Source organism: Heptranchias perlo, chromosome 6 (genome assembly GCF_035084215.1).
Source record: "Heptranchias perlo isolate sHepPer1 chromosome 6, sHepPer1.hap1, whole genome shotgun sequence".
NCBI classification, from domain to species: domain Eukaryota; kingdom Metazoa; phylum Chordata; class Chondrichthyes; order Hexanchiformes; family Hexanchidae; genus Heptranchias; species Heptranchias perlo.
The window spans coordinates 12,386,711-12,400,577 of NC_090330.1; the positions used below are offsets into that span (position 1 = coordinate 12,386,711).

A 13,867-nucleotide genomic window follows, 5' to 3' on the forward strand; every position below is an offset into this window, starting at 1 on the left:
ACTTCCGGTGGCGCTGGACCTAACGCTAATGTTCTCGGGGAGGGTTGGCTCTGTTGATAGTTTTGAAAGCGGCTGCTTTTATTTATAAACATGGCGCATTGGAATAAATTTGACAAGGATTTGAAGCAGTTGATACAATGTATTAGTGGGGCCCGGGAGGAGGATCCTAACTTCCAGATCGCACTGCAGTACGCCTGGTCTAATGTCAGGTAACCGAGGATCACAGGTGATAGGCCTGCAGTCTGGATGGTGGAGGGAGGGATATTGTCAATACTGGGGAAAGTGGTTGAGGTTTAGGAGTAGCTTTATCAACGAAGAGGAGAGAGGAGAAGAGAAATTACGTTTGCTCTAGGGTCATTCACATTGGGTGGGTGGGGTATTAGCAGGAACAAGAGGTGGGGGTGTGGTGGTGATGATATTAACTAGACCGTCAGTGTAAGACGTTAGTGGGGCTTTTAAGTGTGGGTGGGTGAAGATATTTTTAAGGCCCCCTCAACATGGGGTTGAGAATATTAGCAGGGCCCCTGGAGTGGGAGCATGGAAGGAAGGATTGATAGTAGGGAGACCTCATTGGAGGAGGGACGAGATTGATAGCGCCCTCAAATTGGTGGAATTGCTAGCTGGTGGTTGATGGGGGAAGGGAAGAACCATGATAGTTAACATATGGAGGAGAGAAATGTTGGGATAGAGGACATGGCTGGCAACATGAGGGGAGGGTTTAAACTATTTTGGCAGGGGGATGGACACCAGGATGAAACATTAGAGAGGAGAGAAAAGGTACACAGAGGACTGGGAGGAGCAAGCAGCACTAGAGTAAAGAATAGTTCAGTAACGAGGGATCAGATATGGGGGGGGGGTGCAAATGCGAGGCAATCTAAGATGAGAAGTGAATGTGTGTAAATGCACGTAGCATGGTAAGTAAGGTTGGTGAGCTGCAGGCTCAAGTCGCCATGTGGGACTATGATATAGTGGCAATAACAATGTTCTGGCTCAAAGAAGGAGAGGATTGGGTACTTAATATTTCTGGCTACAAGGTATTCAGGAAAGAAATGAGGGGGGTGGATGGCAGTATTGATCAAGCAAACTATTAAAGCACTGGAAAGGGATGATGTAGTTGAGGGGTCAAAGACAGAATCTATTTTGTTAGAATTAAGGAACAATAGAGGAGCTATTATGCTACTTGGTGTATATTATAGGCCACCAAATAGTGGGAAGGAGATAGAGGAGCAAATTTACAGGCAAATTACAGAAAGATGCAAGAATTAGAGAGTAGTAATAATAGGGGACTTCAATTATCCCAATATGGACTGGAATAATAACAGTGTAAAGGGCAAAGAGGGGGAGGGATTCCTGACATCTGTTTAAGAGAATGTTCTGGAACAGTGTGTTTCCAGCTCAACCAGGAAAGAAACAGTGCTGGATCTAGTTTCGGAGAATGAAGTGGGCCAAGTGGAGCATGTTTCAGTGGGGCAGCATTTGGGGAACAGTGATCATAATATCATTAGGTTTAGAATTGAACAATGGGAGGTCTTCAAGGAGAAGTTGGTTTGGGTACTGAGTAGACACATTCCTATGAGGTGGAAAGGAGAGCATCCAAAGCTAGAGCCCCCTGGATGACTAAAGATATAGAGATTAAAATGAAACAGAAAAAGAAGGCTTATGATGAATGTAAGGTTCATAATACAGTGGGGAACCAGGCTGAATACAGAAAGTACAGAGGCGTTCTAAAAAAGGGAATAAGTGGGGCAAAGAGAGAATATGAGAATGGATTAGTGGCTAACATGAAAGGGAACCCAAAAAACTTTTATAAACATAAATAGTGGAAAGGTGGGACCAATTAGGGACAAAAAAGAAAATCATCTTGTGGAGGCAGAGGGCATGGCTGAGGTACTAAATGAATATTTCGCATCCGTCGTTACTGTCATTGTAGCAATAAAGGAGAAGGTAGTAGCAATATTGGATAGGATAAAAATCGATAAAGAGGAGGTACTTAAAAGATTGGCAGTACTCAAAGTAGAAAAGTCACTCGATCCAGATGGGATGCATCCTAGGTTACTGAGGGAAGTAAGAGTGGAAATTGCAGAGACTCTGGCCACAATCTTCAAATCCTCCTTAGATATGGGGACGGTACCGGAGGATTGTAAATGTTACACCCCTGTTCAAAAAAGGGGAGGATTAACCTGGCAATTACAGGCCATCGAGCCTAACATCGGTGGTGGGGAAGCTTTTATAATCTGGGACAAAATTAATTGTCACTTGGAAAAGTATGGGCTAATAAATGAAAGTAGTTACGGATTTGTCAAAGGCAAATTGTGTTGTAATACCATCTTGATTGAGTTCTTTTGAAGTAACGGAGAGGGTTGATGAGGGTAGTGCGGTTGTTGTGTATATGGACTTTCAAAAGGCATTTGATAAAGTGCCACATAATAGACTTGTTAGCAAAATTAAAGTCTGTGGGATTAACGGGACAGTGGCAGCGTGGGTACAAAATTGGCTAAGGGACAGAAAGCAGAGAGTAGTGGTGAATGGTTGTTCTTCAGACTGGAGGGAAATATACAGTGGTGTTCCCCAGGGGTCAGTATTAGGACCCTGCTTTTTTTGATATATATTAATGATCTGGACTTGGGTATAATTTCAAAGTTTGCAGATGACTCAAAACTCAGAAATGTAGTAAACAATGTGGAGGATAGTAACAGACTTCAGGAGGATATGGGCAGACACATGGCAGATGAAATTTAATGTAGAGAAGTGTGAAGTGATGAATTTTGGTAGGAAGAATGAGGACAGGCAATATAAACTAAATGGTACAATTTTAAAGGGGGTACAGGAACAGAGAGACTTGGGGGTGCACATACACTAATCTTTGAAGGTGGCAGGACAAGTTGAGAAGGCTGTTTTAAAAAAAGCATATGGGATCCTGAGCTTTATAAATAGAAGCATCGAGTACAATCCAATCCGGCCAATTTCCACCCCATCAGGCTACTCTCGATCATCAGCAAAGTGATGGAAGGTGTCGTCGACAGCGCTATCAAGCGGCACTTACTCACCAATAACCTGCTCACCGATGCTCAGTTTGGTTTCCACCAGGACCACTTGGCTCCAGACCTCATTACAGCCTTGGTCCAAACATGGACAAAAGAGCTGAATTCCAGAGGTGTGGTGAGAGTGACTGCCCTTGACATCAAGGCAGCATTTGACCGAGTGTGGTACCAAGGAGCCCTAGTAAAATTGAAGTAAATGGGAATCAGGGGGAAAACTTTCCAGTGGCTGGAGTCATACCTCGCACAAAGGAAGATGGTAGTGGTTGTTGGAGGCCAATCATCTCAGCCCCAGGGCATTGATGCAGGAGTTCCTCAGGGCAGTGTCCTAGGCCCAACCATCTTCAGCTGCTTCATCAAAGACCTTCCCTCCATCATAAGGTCAGAAATGGGCATGTTCGCTGATGATTGCACAGTGTTCAGTTCCATTCGCAACCCCTCAAATAACGAAGCAGTCTGAGCCTGCTTGCAGCAAGACCTGGACGACATCCAGGCTTGGGCTCATAAGTGGCAAGTAACATTCGTGCCAGGCAATGACCATCTCCAACAAGAGAGAGTCTAACCACTTCCTCTTGACATTCAACGGCATTACCATTGCCAAATCCCCCCCATCAACATCCTGGGGGTCACCAGAAACTTAACTGGACAAGCCATATAAATACCGTGGCTACAAGAGCAGGTCAGAGGCTGGGTATTCTGTGGCGAGTGACTCCCCAAAGCCTTTCCACCATCTACAAGGCACAAGTTAGGAGTGTGATGGAATACTCTCCACTTGCCTGGATGGGTGCAGCTTCAACAACACTCAAGAAGCTTCGACACCATCCAGGTCAAAGCAGCCCGCTTGATTGGCACCCCATCCACCACCCTAAACATTCACTCCCTTCACCGTCGGCGCACAGTGGCTGCAGTGTGTACCAGCCGCAGGATGCACTGCAGCAACTCGCCAAGGCTTCTTCGACAGCACCTCCCAAACCTGCGACCTCTACCACCTTGAAGGACAAGAGCAATAGGTACATGTGAACAACACCACCTGCGTGTTCCCCTCCAAATCGCACACCATCCCGACTTGGAAATATATCGCCGTTCCTTCATCGTCGCTGGGTCAAAATCCTGGAACTCCCTAACAGCACTGTGGGAGAACATTCACCGCACGACTGCAGCGGTTCAAGGTGGCGGCTCACCACCACCTTCTTAAGGGCAATTAGGGATGGGCAATAAATGCCGGCCTCGCCAGCAACGCCCACATCCCATGAACGAATTAAAATAAAAAGCAAGGAAGTTATGCTAAACTTTTACAAAACACTGGTTAGGCCTCAGCTGGAGTATTCAATTCTGTGCACCACTTTAGGAAGGATGTCATGGCCTTAGAGAGGGTGCAGAAGAGATTTACCAGAATGGTACCAGGGATGAGGGACTTCAGTTATGTGGAAAGACTGGAGAAGCTGAGGTTGTTCTCCTTAGAACAGAGAAGCTTAAAGGGAGATTTGATAGAGGTGTTCAAAATCATGAAGGGTTTTGATAGAGCAAATAAGGAGAAACTGTTTCCAGTGGCAGAATGGTTGGTAACCAGAGGAAATGCATTTAGGTGATCGGCTAAAGAGCCAGTGGTGACATGAGGAAACATTTTTTTTAGGCAGTGAGTTGTTTAATGATCTTTAATGCACTGCCTGAAAGGATAGTGGAAGCAGATTCAATAGTAACTTTCAAAAGGGAATTAGATAAATACTTGAAGGGAAAACATTTACAGGGTTATTAGGAAAGAGCAGTGGAATGGGACTAATTGGATTGCTCTTTCAAAGAGCTGGCACAGGCACGATGGGCCGAATGGCCTCTTGTGCTGTACCTACTATGACTATGTGATCCAAAAAAAAACTGTTTGCAAACCCATTTAAATATATAGATGAGTATTTTTCACTGCGATGTGTATCAAAATATCGAATGGGTGAGATTCTGCCATGGTTGGGAAATCAACCCCTATATTTTTAAACAAAAATAAGTTGGTTTCATTGCAGCTGTGTGAGTTGACAGGTCTGAACTTTGTGATTGATTAGAGTGACAAGAACCCATTTAAACATATGGAGCTGTGTTTATATTGGGTTGTCAGTAAATGAACTGCCTGATGTGTTAGTGAACTGTACAGTCCCAGAAGGTCCCAGATTGATCTCTGGTCTGTATCGTTAACTGATCTTAACTAGAGGTGCAGCAATGGAGGCATTTCAATTGCTTTTGGTGCTTCTGGGGTAAGGATGGGAAAATAAATCAGCCTTTACTCCAGGTCTGGTTGGGACCAATTGACTCTTGCTGGGGCGTGTATATGGATCTTGCTCAGGACTGGATTGGACTCTACTGTAATACACCTCATGGTCAAATAACCTCACAAGACTCTCTTTGCAGAGTCATAGATGAAGAATGCTCTTTCAAAGGCTATCAGTCTCAACATTTTCCAAATCTTAATGACATTACTATGATTTATTCCGTTGGATAATTCAATAACATTCTCGTTTAAAGAATTGTATTAACATACAAAATGAATTTGTCAGTAACCTGACAATATAAATGGGGATGGACGGCAGTGATTTCAAAACTAAAGGAAGAATTCTCATTGTCAACCATAATAACAGCAAGAACTTGCATTTATATACCACCTTCAACATAGAAAAATGTCCCGAAGCGTAATCAGACAACAATTGACACTGATCCAAAGAAAGGGATATTCGGAGGGGTGACTAAAAGCTTAGTTAAAGAGGTGGGTTTTATGGAGGGAGTAAACAGTGATTTTATTCTTTAAGGTAATATATTTTAAAACACTGAGGACCAGAATAAACTTTTTGAAAAAAAACTCCTGATGGCCAGCCATCCACAGACTTAGGAACATAGCCCCCTTAACACTAGTTCTCCTTATTTCCACTCTTTCTATTTCTCTTTGTCTCAGGGGCTTCCTGACTCTCTTGCACAATCTTTCACTGCTTTCTGCTCATTTCTCCCTCCCTAGGGTTTGCCAAGAGAGTGTTTGATCTAACAGAGATCTGCGCTGCTCCATGCTTTACAGAATAAGTAACTAGATGCCTCATGATATCAACTTCAACCATTTTCACTGTGGTTGTGATAGTGTATTGATAGTGACTATCCTGTTGTATTTGTAAATGTGTATTATTCTCTTGTATACAATCTTACATAATTCTGCTATTGTCTCTTTTTCTATGATAGATTATAAATAAACAATTAAAAAAAAATACTACTTGTTGCAAATACTGGTCGGAAGGTCCATAGTTGAAAACAGTGACATGAATTTAACCCAGAAACATAACACTAGTGTTATATTTTGCACACTTTCTGAGTGGCTTATGCTCCCAATATGGCAGAATTAGTGTACACTACACAACCAATTCAGAATACTTAATGTTTAAATTTGTGTTGTATGGTCACTGTACCATATCATTAACTATCTTTCTGTATTGAGGATACCCTTGTTTAAAAAATGCACACAGTTAGGCAACACAGAGGCACAGTGTATTTGTGCTGCAACACATGGTGCCACCTAGTGGTTGGTGGATGGTTTTCTCTTGCGATGAGGCAGTGGCTGGGAGGCCACAAGCAGGCATATTTGTGATTCAGCTCTAACTTTTTGCACAACCATTGATGCTCAGTTCAGATTTTGAAAGAAGCTTGGGAGCAGCCCATCTCTTTATCGACTTGGCCAAAGAATAATAGTTATCATGGGTAATTATATGAGACAAAAGTTCTCTTTTTATTAAAAAAAATCATTGGTTGTGCTGGCAGAAAAGAAAGTTAATGGCCATTATACCCACCAGTAAAACTTTGCTAGCTTTTGAAGAAGTAATATTTTATCCCTGGTTTAAACCCATTGTTATTCCATTTTCTATTGCTGTTGCATGATGTTTAAATTTGACTTTTGATTCTTATTTTCAGATACCATCGGTTTCTTGATGTAGACAGCCACAAAATAACGCGTATGATTGACGGGTGAGGTCCTCCGTTCACTTATGTATGGCTTTATTTTACAGTAGTTGTGAAACGCTGGTGACTGACTATCACATGTTTTGCTTCTCAGAATTTATGAAAAGCTGATTATTCATTCAGAGCTCCCAAAAGCTGCAAGCTGGCAGAGGCTAACAGAGAAATTTCTGGAGTTGCCTCTTGAGACTGTTGAAGTTGAAGGAACAAAGGTATCTGATGTTTTAGTCTGAAGTTTATGTTTAATTGAACTGGACTTCAGCTGTTCTGACAATTTTTGCAGACTCTAAGAAATACTTAATAAAATACCTTTTAAAAAAACCTTCTATTTTTACTTTCTCATCAATTTTTCTCCCCTCCCATTTCTCCTGAAGGCATTGATGCCTTGCTTGGGTAATATTTCATGAGTGCCATATGCCCTTCACTATCACACCGAACACCCATTTATGTGTGAGCCTTGACAGTGTAAGTCAGGAGGCTGCTGCACTACAGGGCATTATCACAACCAAACTTGATCCTATCCTATACCCGACGTCCACACAATGCACATCCAGCAGGAGCCGCTGGATAGCGGTCAGGAGCGTTGTTTTCTTTTCGTTCCCTCACGCACGTGCACTGAGGTAGATTGAAACGTCCCTACCGATCAGCTAACTTCGCACAGTGCAAGGATCAAACCCGATGTATTCTTTGTCTATATCGCTTCGTAACTCTGTGGGTAAACTTGCTGAGTCATTGGGAGGGCAATTATAACTGATTTTACAGTGTAAAGAAAATTCAATAAGGAGTCCTTTTTAAGTTTTGGGTTTCAGTCAGTCAGCATGCTGTATTGCAGAAAGTGAGAAAATATTCTATTCCCCAGCACTGACATTCATCACCTTGATGAGCACCATAAATGTAAATTATGTATGAGAGCTCCTTTTCTCTTCCACTAATCCTTAGCAATTGAGAAATTGTGTGCAGGGAGGTATTTTATGCTTGAGATAGGACATGTGTTTATAAGCTAACAAAACTGCAATCTAACCATAACTTGTTTAAATTCTTTACAAAGATATTAACTTTTGTAACAGAGCATTGCTTAGCACAATGAATGCAGACTTGGTTAAACCATTCAAAGAAGAAATAAACAGTTCACTCCAGCTTCTGGTCTGGTGTCTGCTGAATTTACACAGCTCCAGACATTCTTATTTTTGAAAAGCAAGTTAGAATTTTACCTTTCTTGAGACCGTGAAGGAAACCAAGAGCACACTTTCACATTGACTGCACTTAATGAACTACTAAGCAAGACTTCAGATAATGGGTGTTTGAGCATAAATTATTTTACCCTTTTTGGGCTCATCTAAGCACGGAATGTTAATGCTGCCGATCTCAATACAGACCATAAAGGTTCCAGTTTGGATATTGCTTGTGCTGAGTTTGCTGATCTCAGCCAGGGTAGTAGTCAGGGGGGAGACCACAATTGGCATAGAAACATAGAAAATAGGAGTAGGCCATTCGGCCCTTCGAGCCTGCTCCGCCATTCAGTATGATCATGGCTGATCCTCGATCTCAATACCATATTCCCGCTCTCTCCCCATACCCCTTGATGCCTTCTGTGTCTGGAAATCTATCTAGCTCCTTAAATATATTCAGTGACTTGGCCTCCACAGCCTTCTGTGGTAGAGAATTCCACAGGTTCACCACCCTGTGAGTGAAGAAATTTCTCCTCATCTCAGTCTTAAATGTCCTACCTGAGACTGTGACCCCTCATTCTAGGACCCCCAGGCAGGGGAAACATCCTCCCTGCATCCAGTCTGTCTAGCCCTGTCAGAATTTTATATGTTTCAATGAGATCCCCGCTCATTCTTCTAAACTCGAGTGAATACAGGCCGAGTCGACATAATCTCTCCTCATAGGACAGTCCTGCCATCCCAGGAATCAGTCCAGTGAACCTTCGCTGCACTCCCTCTATGGCAAGTATATCCTTTCTTAGGTAAGGAGGCCAAAACTGCACACAATACTCCATGTGTGGTCTCACCAAGGCCCTATATAACTGCAGTAAGACGTCCTTGCTCCTGTACTCAAATCCTCTTGCGATGAAGGCCAACATACCATTTGCCTTCCAAACTGCTTGCTGCACCTGCATGTTTGCTTTCAGTGACTGATGTACAAGGACACCCAGATCCCTTTGTACATCAACATTTCCCGATCCATCACCATTTAAATAATACTCTGCCTTTCTGTTTTTCCTTCCGAAGTGAGTAACTTCACATTTATCCACATTATACTGCATCTGCCATGCATTTGTCCACTCACTCAACTTGCCTAAATCGCCTTGAAGCCTCTTTGCATCCTCCTCACATCCTACCTAGTTTTGTGTCGTCAACAAACCTGTAGCGACCCTGGAAGTGGTAATGTACCTGATTCTAACTCCTGATTGCTATATAATGGACCCGAGTGGATGTGCATGCATGTGACGCTGGATGAGGACACGCACTCAGTGTTTAGGCTCACCTGAGTATTGATCACTGGGTGAACGATATCCATTGAAGGAGTCAGTGCCTTTAGGAGAGGGGAGAAAATTGGAAAGACAAGTGAATAGCAGAATCATACAGAACAAGAAAACCCCTGGTTTGATCCCATGTCAGCTGATCTCATTAGGGGTATTGCTGTTGGCTTCAGCACTCCTTAAATTGCTTGTAGGATTGTGGGTGAAATGATTTTTTTAAAAAAACCTGCTTATAAGAAAGAATATGCATTTATACAGCACCTTTCATGACCTCAGGACATTCCAGAGCGTTTTACATCCAATAAAGTACTTTTTGAAATGTACTCACTGTTGTAATGTAGGAAACGCAGCAGCCAATTTGCATACAGCGAGGTCCCACAAACAGCAATGTGATAATGACCAGATAATCTGTTTTTAGTAATGTTGGTTGAGGGATAAATATTGATCAGGGCACTGGTGAGAACTTTCCTGCTCTTCTTCAAAATAATTCCATGGGATATTTTACGTCCACCTGAGAGGGCAGGCCAGGCCTCGGTTTAATGTCTCATCTGAAAGATGGCACCTTCAACAGTTGAATGTTTTACACTTAGTGTCAGCATTATTGCTTTTAAAAGCACTACTTAAAAGCAATTTACCACTGTGTATTTCAAGCCTTGACCTCAAAGTTTTATTTCTGTATGTGAAGAATTCCTGTAAAACTAATATTGAAGTGGCTTCATTACAAGTTATGTTGTTGCAGACCAAGGAACACTATGCAATACTCTCCCTCTTGTTGACCCTTTCTGATTCACCTTCCAACTCTCAATACACTGAGAAGCCAAGACAGAAGGAGGAGGGTGAGTCATTGTGTTGGTCCTTTATTCATTTGTGATTTGCTTTAGCGGATTGCTACTTTAACAAATGTCAGTCCCTTGAGTAATTGTAGCACTTATACATCCCATTACTGAGCTTGGCTTAGCTTTTTAGTTAATGTGCACCTGTTTTACAGGTTGAACGCTATACTCTTTTTTTTTTTAAACACAAAATTGTCACTTTATTATATCACCATTATTCTTTGTTTGAGCTAGATATGCACATTCTGAACTTTTGTTTTTAACCTTTATTTCACTTTAAAAAGGGAGTAGGAAAATTGCCAAACTATCTGAAAGACATGGAAGAAGGAACAGAAGTTAATGTTTAAGGTCTTATAACCCTTTGTCAGAACTAAAGGTTCTGTCGAAGGGTGATAAGATCTGAAACATTAACTTTTGTTCTGTCTTCCACACATGCTCCATGACCTGCTGAGTGTTTAGAACATTTTCTGTTTTTGTTTCAAATTTTAACCTGCAGTATTTCGCTTTTTGATTTATCTGAAGGAAGTACTGCAGATAGAAATTGGTGCACTTGCACCGAAAGACAAGAGGAAAACCGAAAATCCCACAGTGCATTCTAAGCTATTTTTGCCCCCATTCCTGAAATCCTCCAATTTATTTAAGTGTCCCAATTACCCCTACCAATCTCGGTTATGAATATAAGTCCTTCTCCTTCAATCAGCTGCTACTCAGTTAAGGAAGTCACAGGATGATTTTCTTGACACTGTTATATAACATTGCACTGATGTTGTGAGCCTGAAGAAATTCAGCTTCATCCATCTTTGTTTTTCTGCTGTTACAAAGCAGCAGTGTCATTACAATAATTATTTCTGTTATGCAAACCCTGCTGAATTCATTGAAATTGGTATGTCATGGGAAAGGGGCATTATTGATAGTAAAGGAGCAATAAGCAATTTAGTTATATCAATTTTTTGTTCAAGTGCAGCAGAAATGATCTCCTTTCATCACATTTCAATTGTCGATTGGATGTGAATTCTAAAGATGATTTATTATACCTGAAAGTACTGACTAAACATGCAATGTCTCCTTGTGACCAAAATAACTATTGCTCCCCTGTGTACAATATTTTTTCCAGCATTCCTACTTTGGGGGAAGGTGCTGCATCCATTAATTCTAGTCTCGAGTCACAATTTTTTTTGTGTGGGCTTTTGATTGTCTAGCACTATTGAGGGAGAATTAATTGTCCTTAATCTTTTCATTTTTTTGCCATCATTTCATGTTCTGTTTCTTTTCACCTTTTCTTTTTAAATGTTTTTCTTAACTTCTTTTGTACTTCCTTTCCTTTGCAGATGGGTCTTTGCATTCCTCCACTGGAAAAACATGTGTTCTGCCATAACATAGTGTAATTCATATTAAATTTGTCATTACAATGTCAGTTACTGATGGCAATTGGCATTACGGCTGTAAAATGTTAAATAATATTTAAACCAGAAGTGCATAATTAGATTTTGATAGGATCCACTATGAAGAGAGGAAATGAGTTTGCTTAATGGTCACAACTTTTCTTCATTGTTATATTGCAGCAGTAGCAACTTGCATTTATATAACTTTCGTCAGAATACATTTTAAGAACATATAATGAATTAGGGGAAGGGAAAGAGACTGAAGGCACGGCCAAAGAGATGGCTTTTTAGGAACCTTTAGAAGGCGGGGGAAGGGTAGTGAGGCAAAAGGAAGAGAATTCCAGAGGGCAGGCTGAAAGATCAGCAACAGATTGTGGACTGGAGGATGTGGGAGACAATAATTAAGGGGAAGCTTGACCAAAGAGGTGGAGAAGGGGAGGGAATTTTGGAGAGTGGGACTTGTGTCTGACTGCATAGCTGCCAAAGGTGGGGTGAAGGAAAGGGGGGATGCACAGGATGCTGCAGTCAGAATAGTGATGAGTTTGGGTTGGGGGGGGGGGGTGGGGGTTTCTGTAAGGTTACAGAGATAGGGAGGGGTAAGATTGTGTGAGGAATTTTAACACAAGAATAATAATTTTAAGTTCCGACGAATGGTGGCCCACTGTGTTAACTTTAAAGAGGAATTTAGAGTTACAACTGCATTGATTGAGGTGTGTTGTTTTTCTGCAGTGCAACATGATGATTTTGACTGGGGGAAATACCTGATGGAAGGTGAAGAAATTGATATTGGCCCATATCCAGACACACCAGTGAGTAACCTCCTTGGAATTTTTTTCTCTCCTTGCCCTTTATTTTGGGTCTACCTGTGCCATCTCAGGTGGGTTTACAACTTGCTTCCAGGGATTTACTGAGTTCCTCTGTGAAGGTGGCTAATCAGAGGTATGTGTGAGCAGCCTGGCAAGAATCCCCCTCTGAGGAGGGGCATGTTCTCTCTTGTTTTCCTACGATGTGGGGCTGAGATACACAGTGTGTATTACTGACATGAACTTGCATCCTACACAATGTTGTGTTGACCTCCAACACGTTAGCCTGAAATGTGGATATTTTTAAACCACTCTTGCAAGGAGCAAGCACTCTAGTGCTTTTTTAAAAATTAGTTCACGGGATGTGGGCGTCGCTGGCGAGGCCGGCATTTATTGCCCATCCCTAATTGCCCTTGAGAAGTTGGTGGTGAGCCGCCTCCTTGAACCGCTGCAGTCCGTGTGGTGACGGTTCTCCCACAGTGCTGTTAGAAAGGGAATTCCAGGATTTTGACCCAGCGACGATGAAGGAACGGCGATATATTTCCAAGTCGGGATGGTGTGTGACTTGGAGGGGAACGTGCAGGTGGTGTTGTTCCCATGTACCTGCTGCTCTTGTCCTTCTAGGTGGTAGAGGTCGTGGGTTTGGGAGGTGCTGTCGAAGAAGCTTTGGCGAGTTGCTGCAGTGCATCCTGTGGATGTTACACACTGCAGCCACAGTGCACCGGTGGTGAAGGGAGTGAATGTTTAGGGTGGTGAATGGGATGCCAATCAAGCGGGCTGCTTTATCTTGGATGGTTTCGAGCTTCTTGAGTGTTGTTGGAGCTACGCTCATCCAAGCAAGTGGAGAGTATTCCATCACACTCCTGACTTGTGCCTTGTAGATGGTGGAAAGGCTTTGGGGAGTCAGGAGGTGAGTCACTCGCCACATAATACCCAGCCTCTGACCTGCTCTCATAGCCACTGTTGTGGGAAAATCACCACTCGGAGTCAGACTTAAAGATTCAACATGCAGTTTATTGGACAAAGTACTTTGGGAGAAGAACTGGACGCTCCTCAGCGTTCGCAACTACCTTCTCAACTTCAAAATGGTTGTCATGCTTTTTTATACCTTTGAAATACAGATTTTCAGTAGCTATTACATCATTAGTCTTTATTAGTTTACACATTAGCCAATTAAGCCCGCACAGCAACCGCGGACCTCCAATCATATTAAAACAACTGTTATCACCTTAAGACAGTATGGTCTTTGTCTATTCAGTCTGGGTCTGTAGTTTTTATCAGTTCGTTGTGAAATGTCTTTTGTATTCCCAGACTGTAAGTCAGTTTTGGAATATACAAACTCAGCACTTTT

The 13,867-nt window shown here is 42.2% G+C and overlaps 1 protein-coding gene across 4 annotated transcripts in view; it reads left to right on the plus strand.

The window, feature by feature from the left end:
- Positions 1-13,867, plus strand: part of tubgcp5 (tubulin gamma complex component 5) — a 58,845-nt gene continuing 44,978 nt past the window's right edge. Inside the window, exons 1-5 of one of the 4 annotated variants that reach the window (XM_067985770.1) lie at positions 1-209; positions 6,969-7,022; positions 7,111-7,225; positions 10,238-10,334; positions 12,443-12,522. In XM_067985770.1, the coding sequence (XP_067841871.1) occupies positions 91-209; positions 6,969-7,022; positions 7,111-7,225; positions 10,238-10,334; positions 12,443-12,522 (465 nt within the window). In that variant the 5' untranslated portion in view covers positions 1-90. Of the gene's footprint in view, positions 227-5,571; positions 5,785-6,537; positions 6,759-6,968; positions 7,023-7,110; positions 7,226-10,237; positions 10,335-12,442; positions 12,523-13,867 lie in introns of those variants that run through there. The other 3 variants (XM_067985771.1, XM_067985772.1, XM_067985773.1) reach the window with 3 other exon arrangements.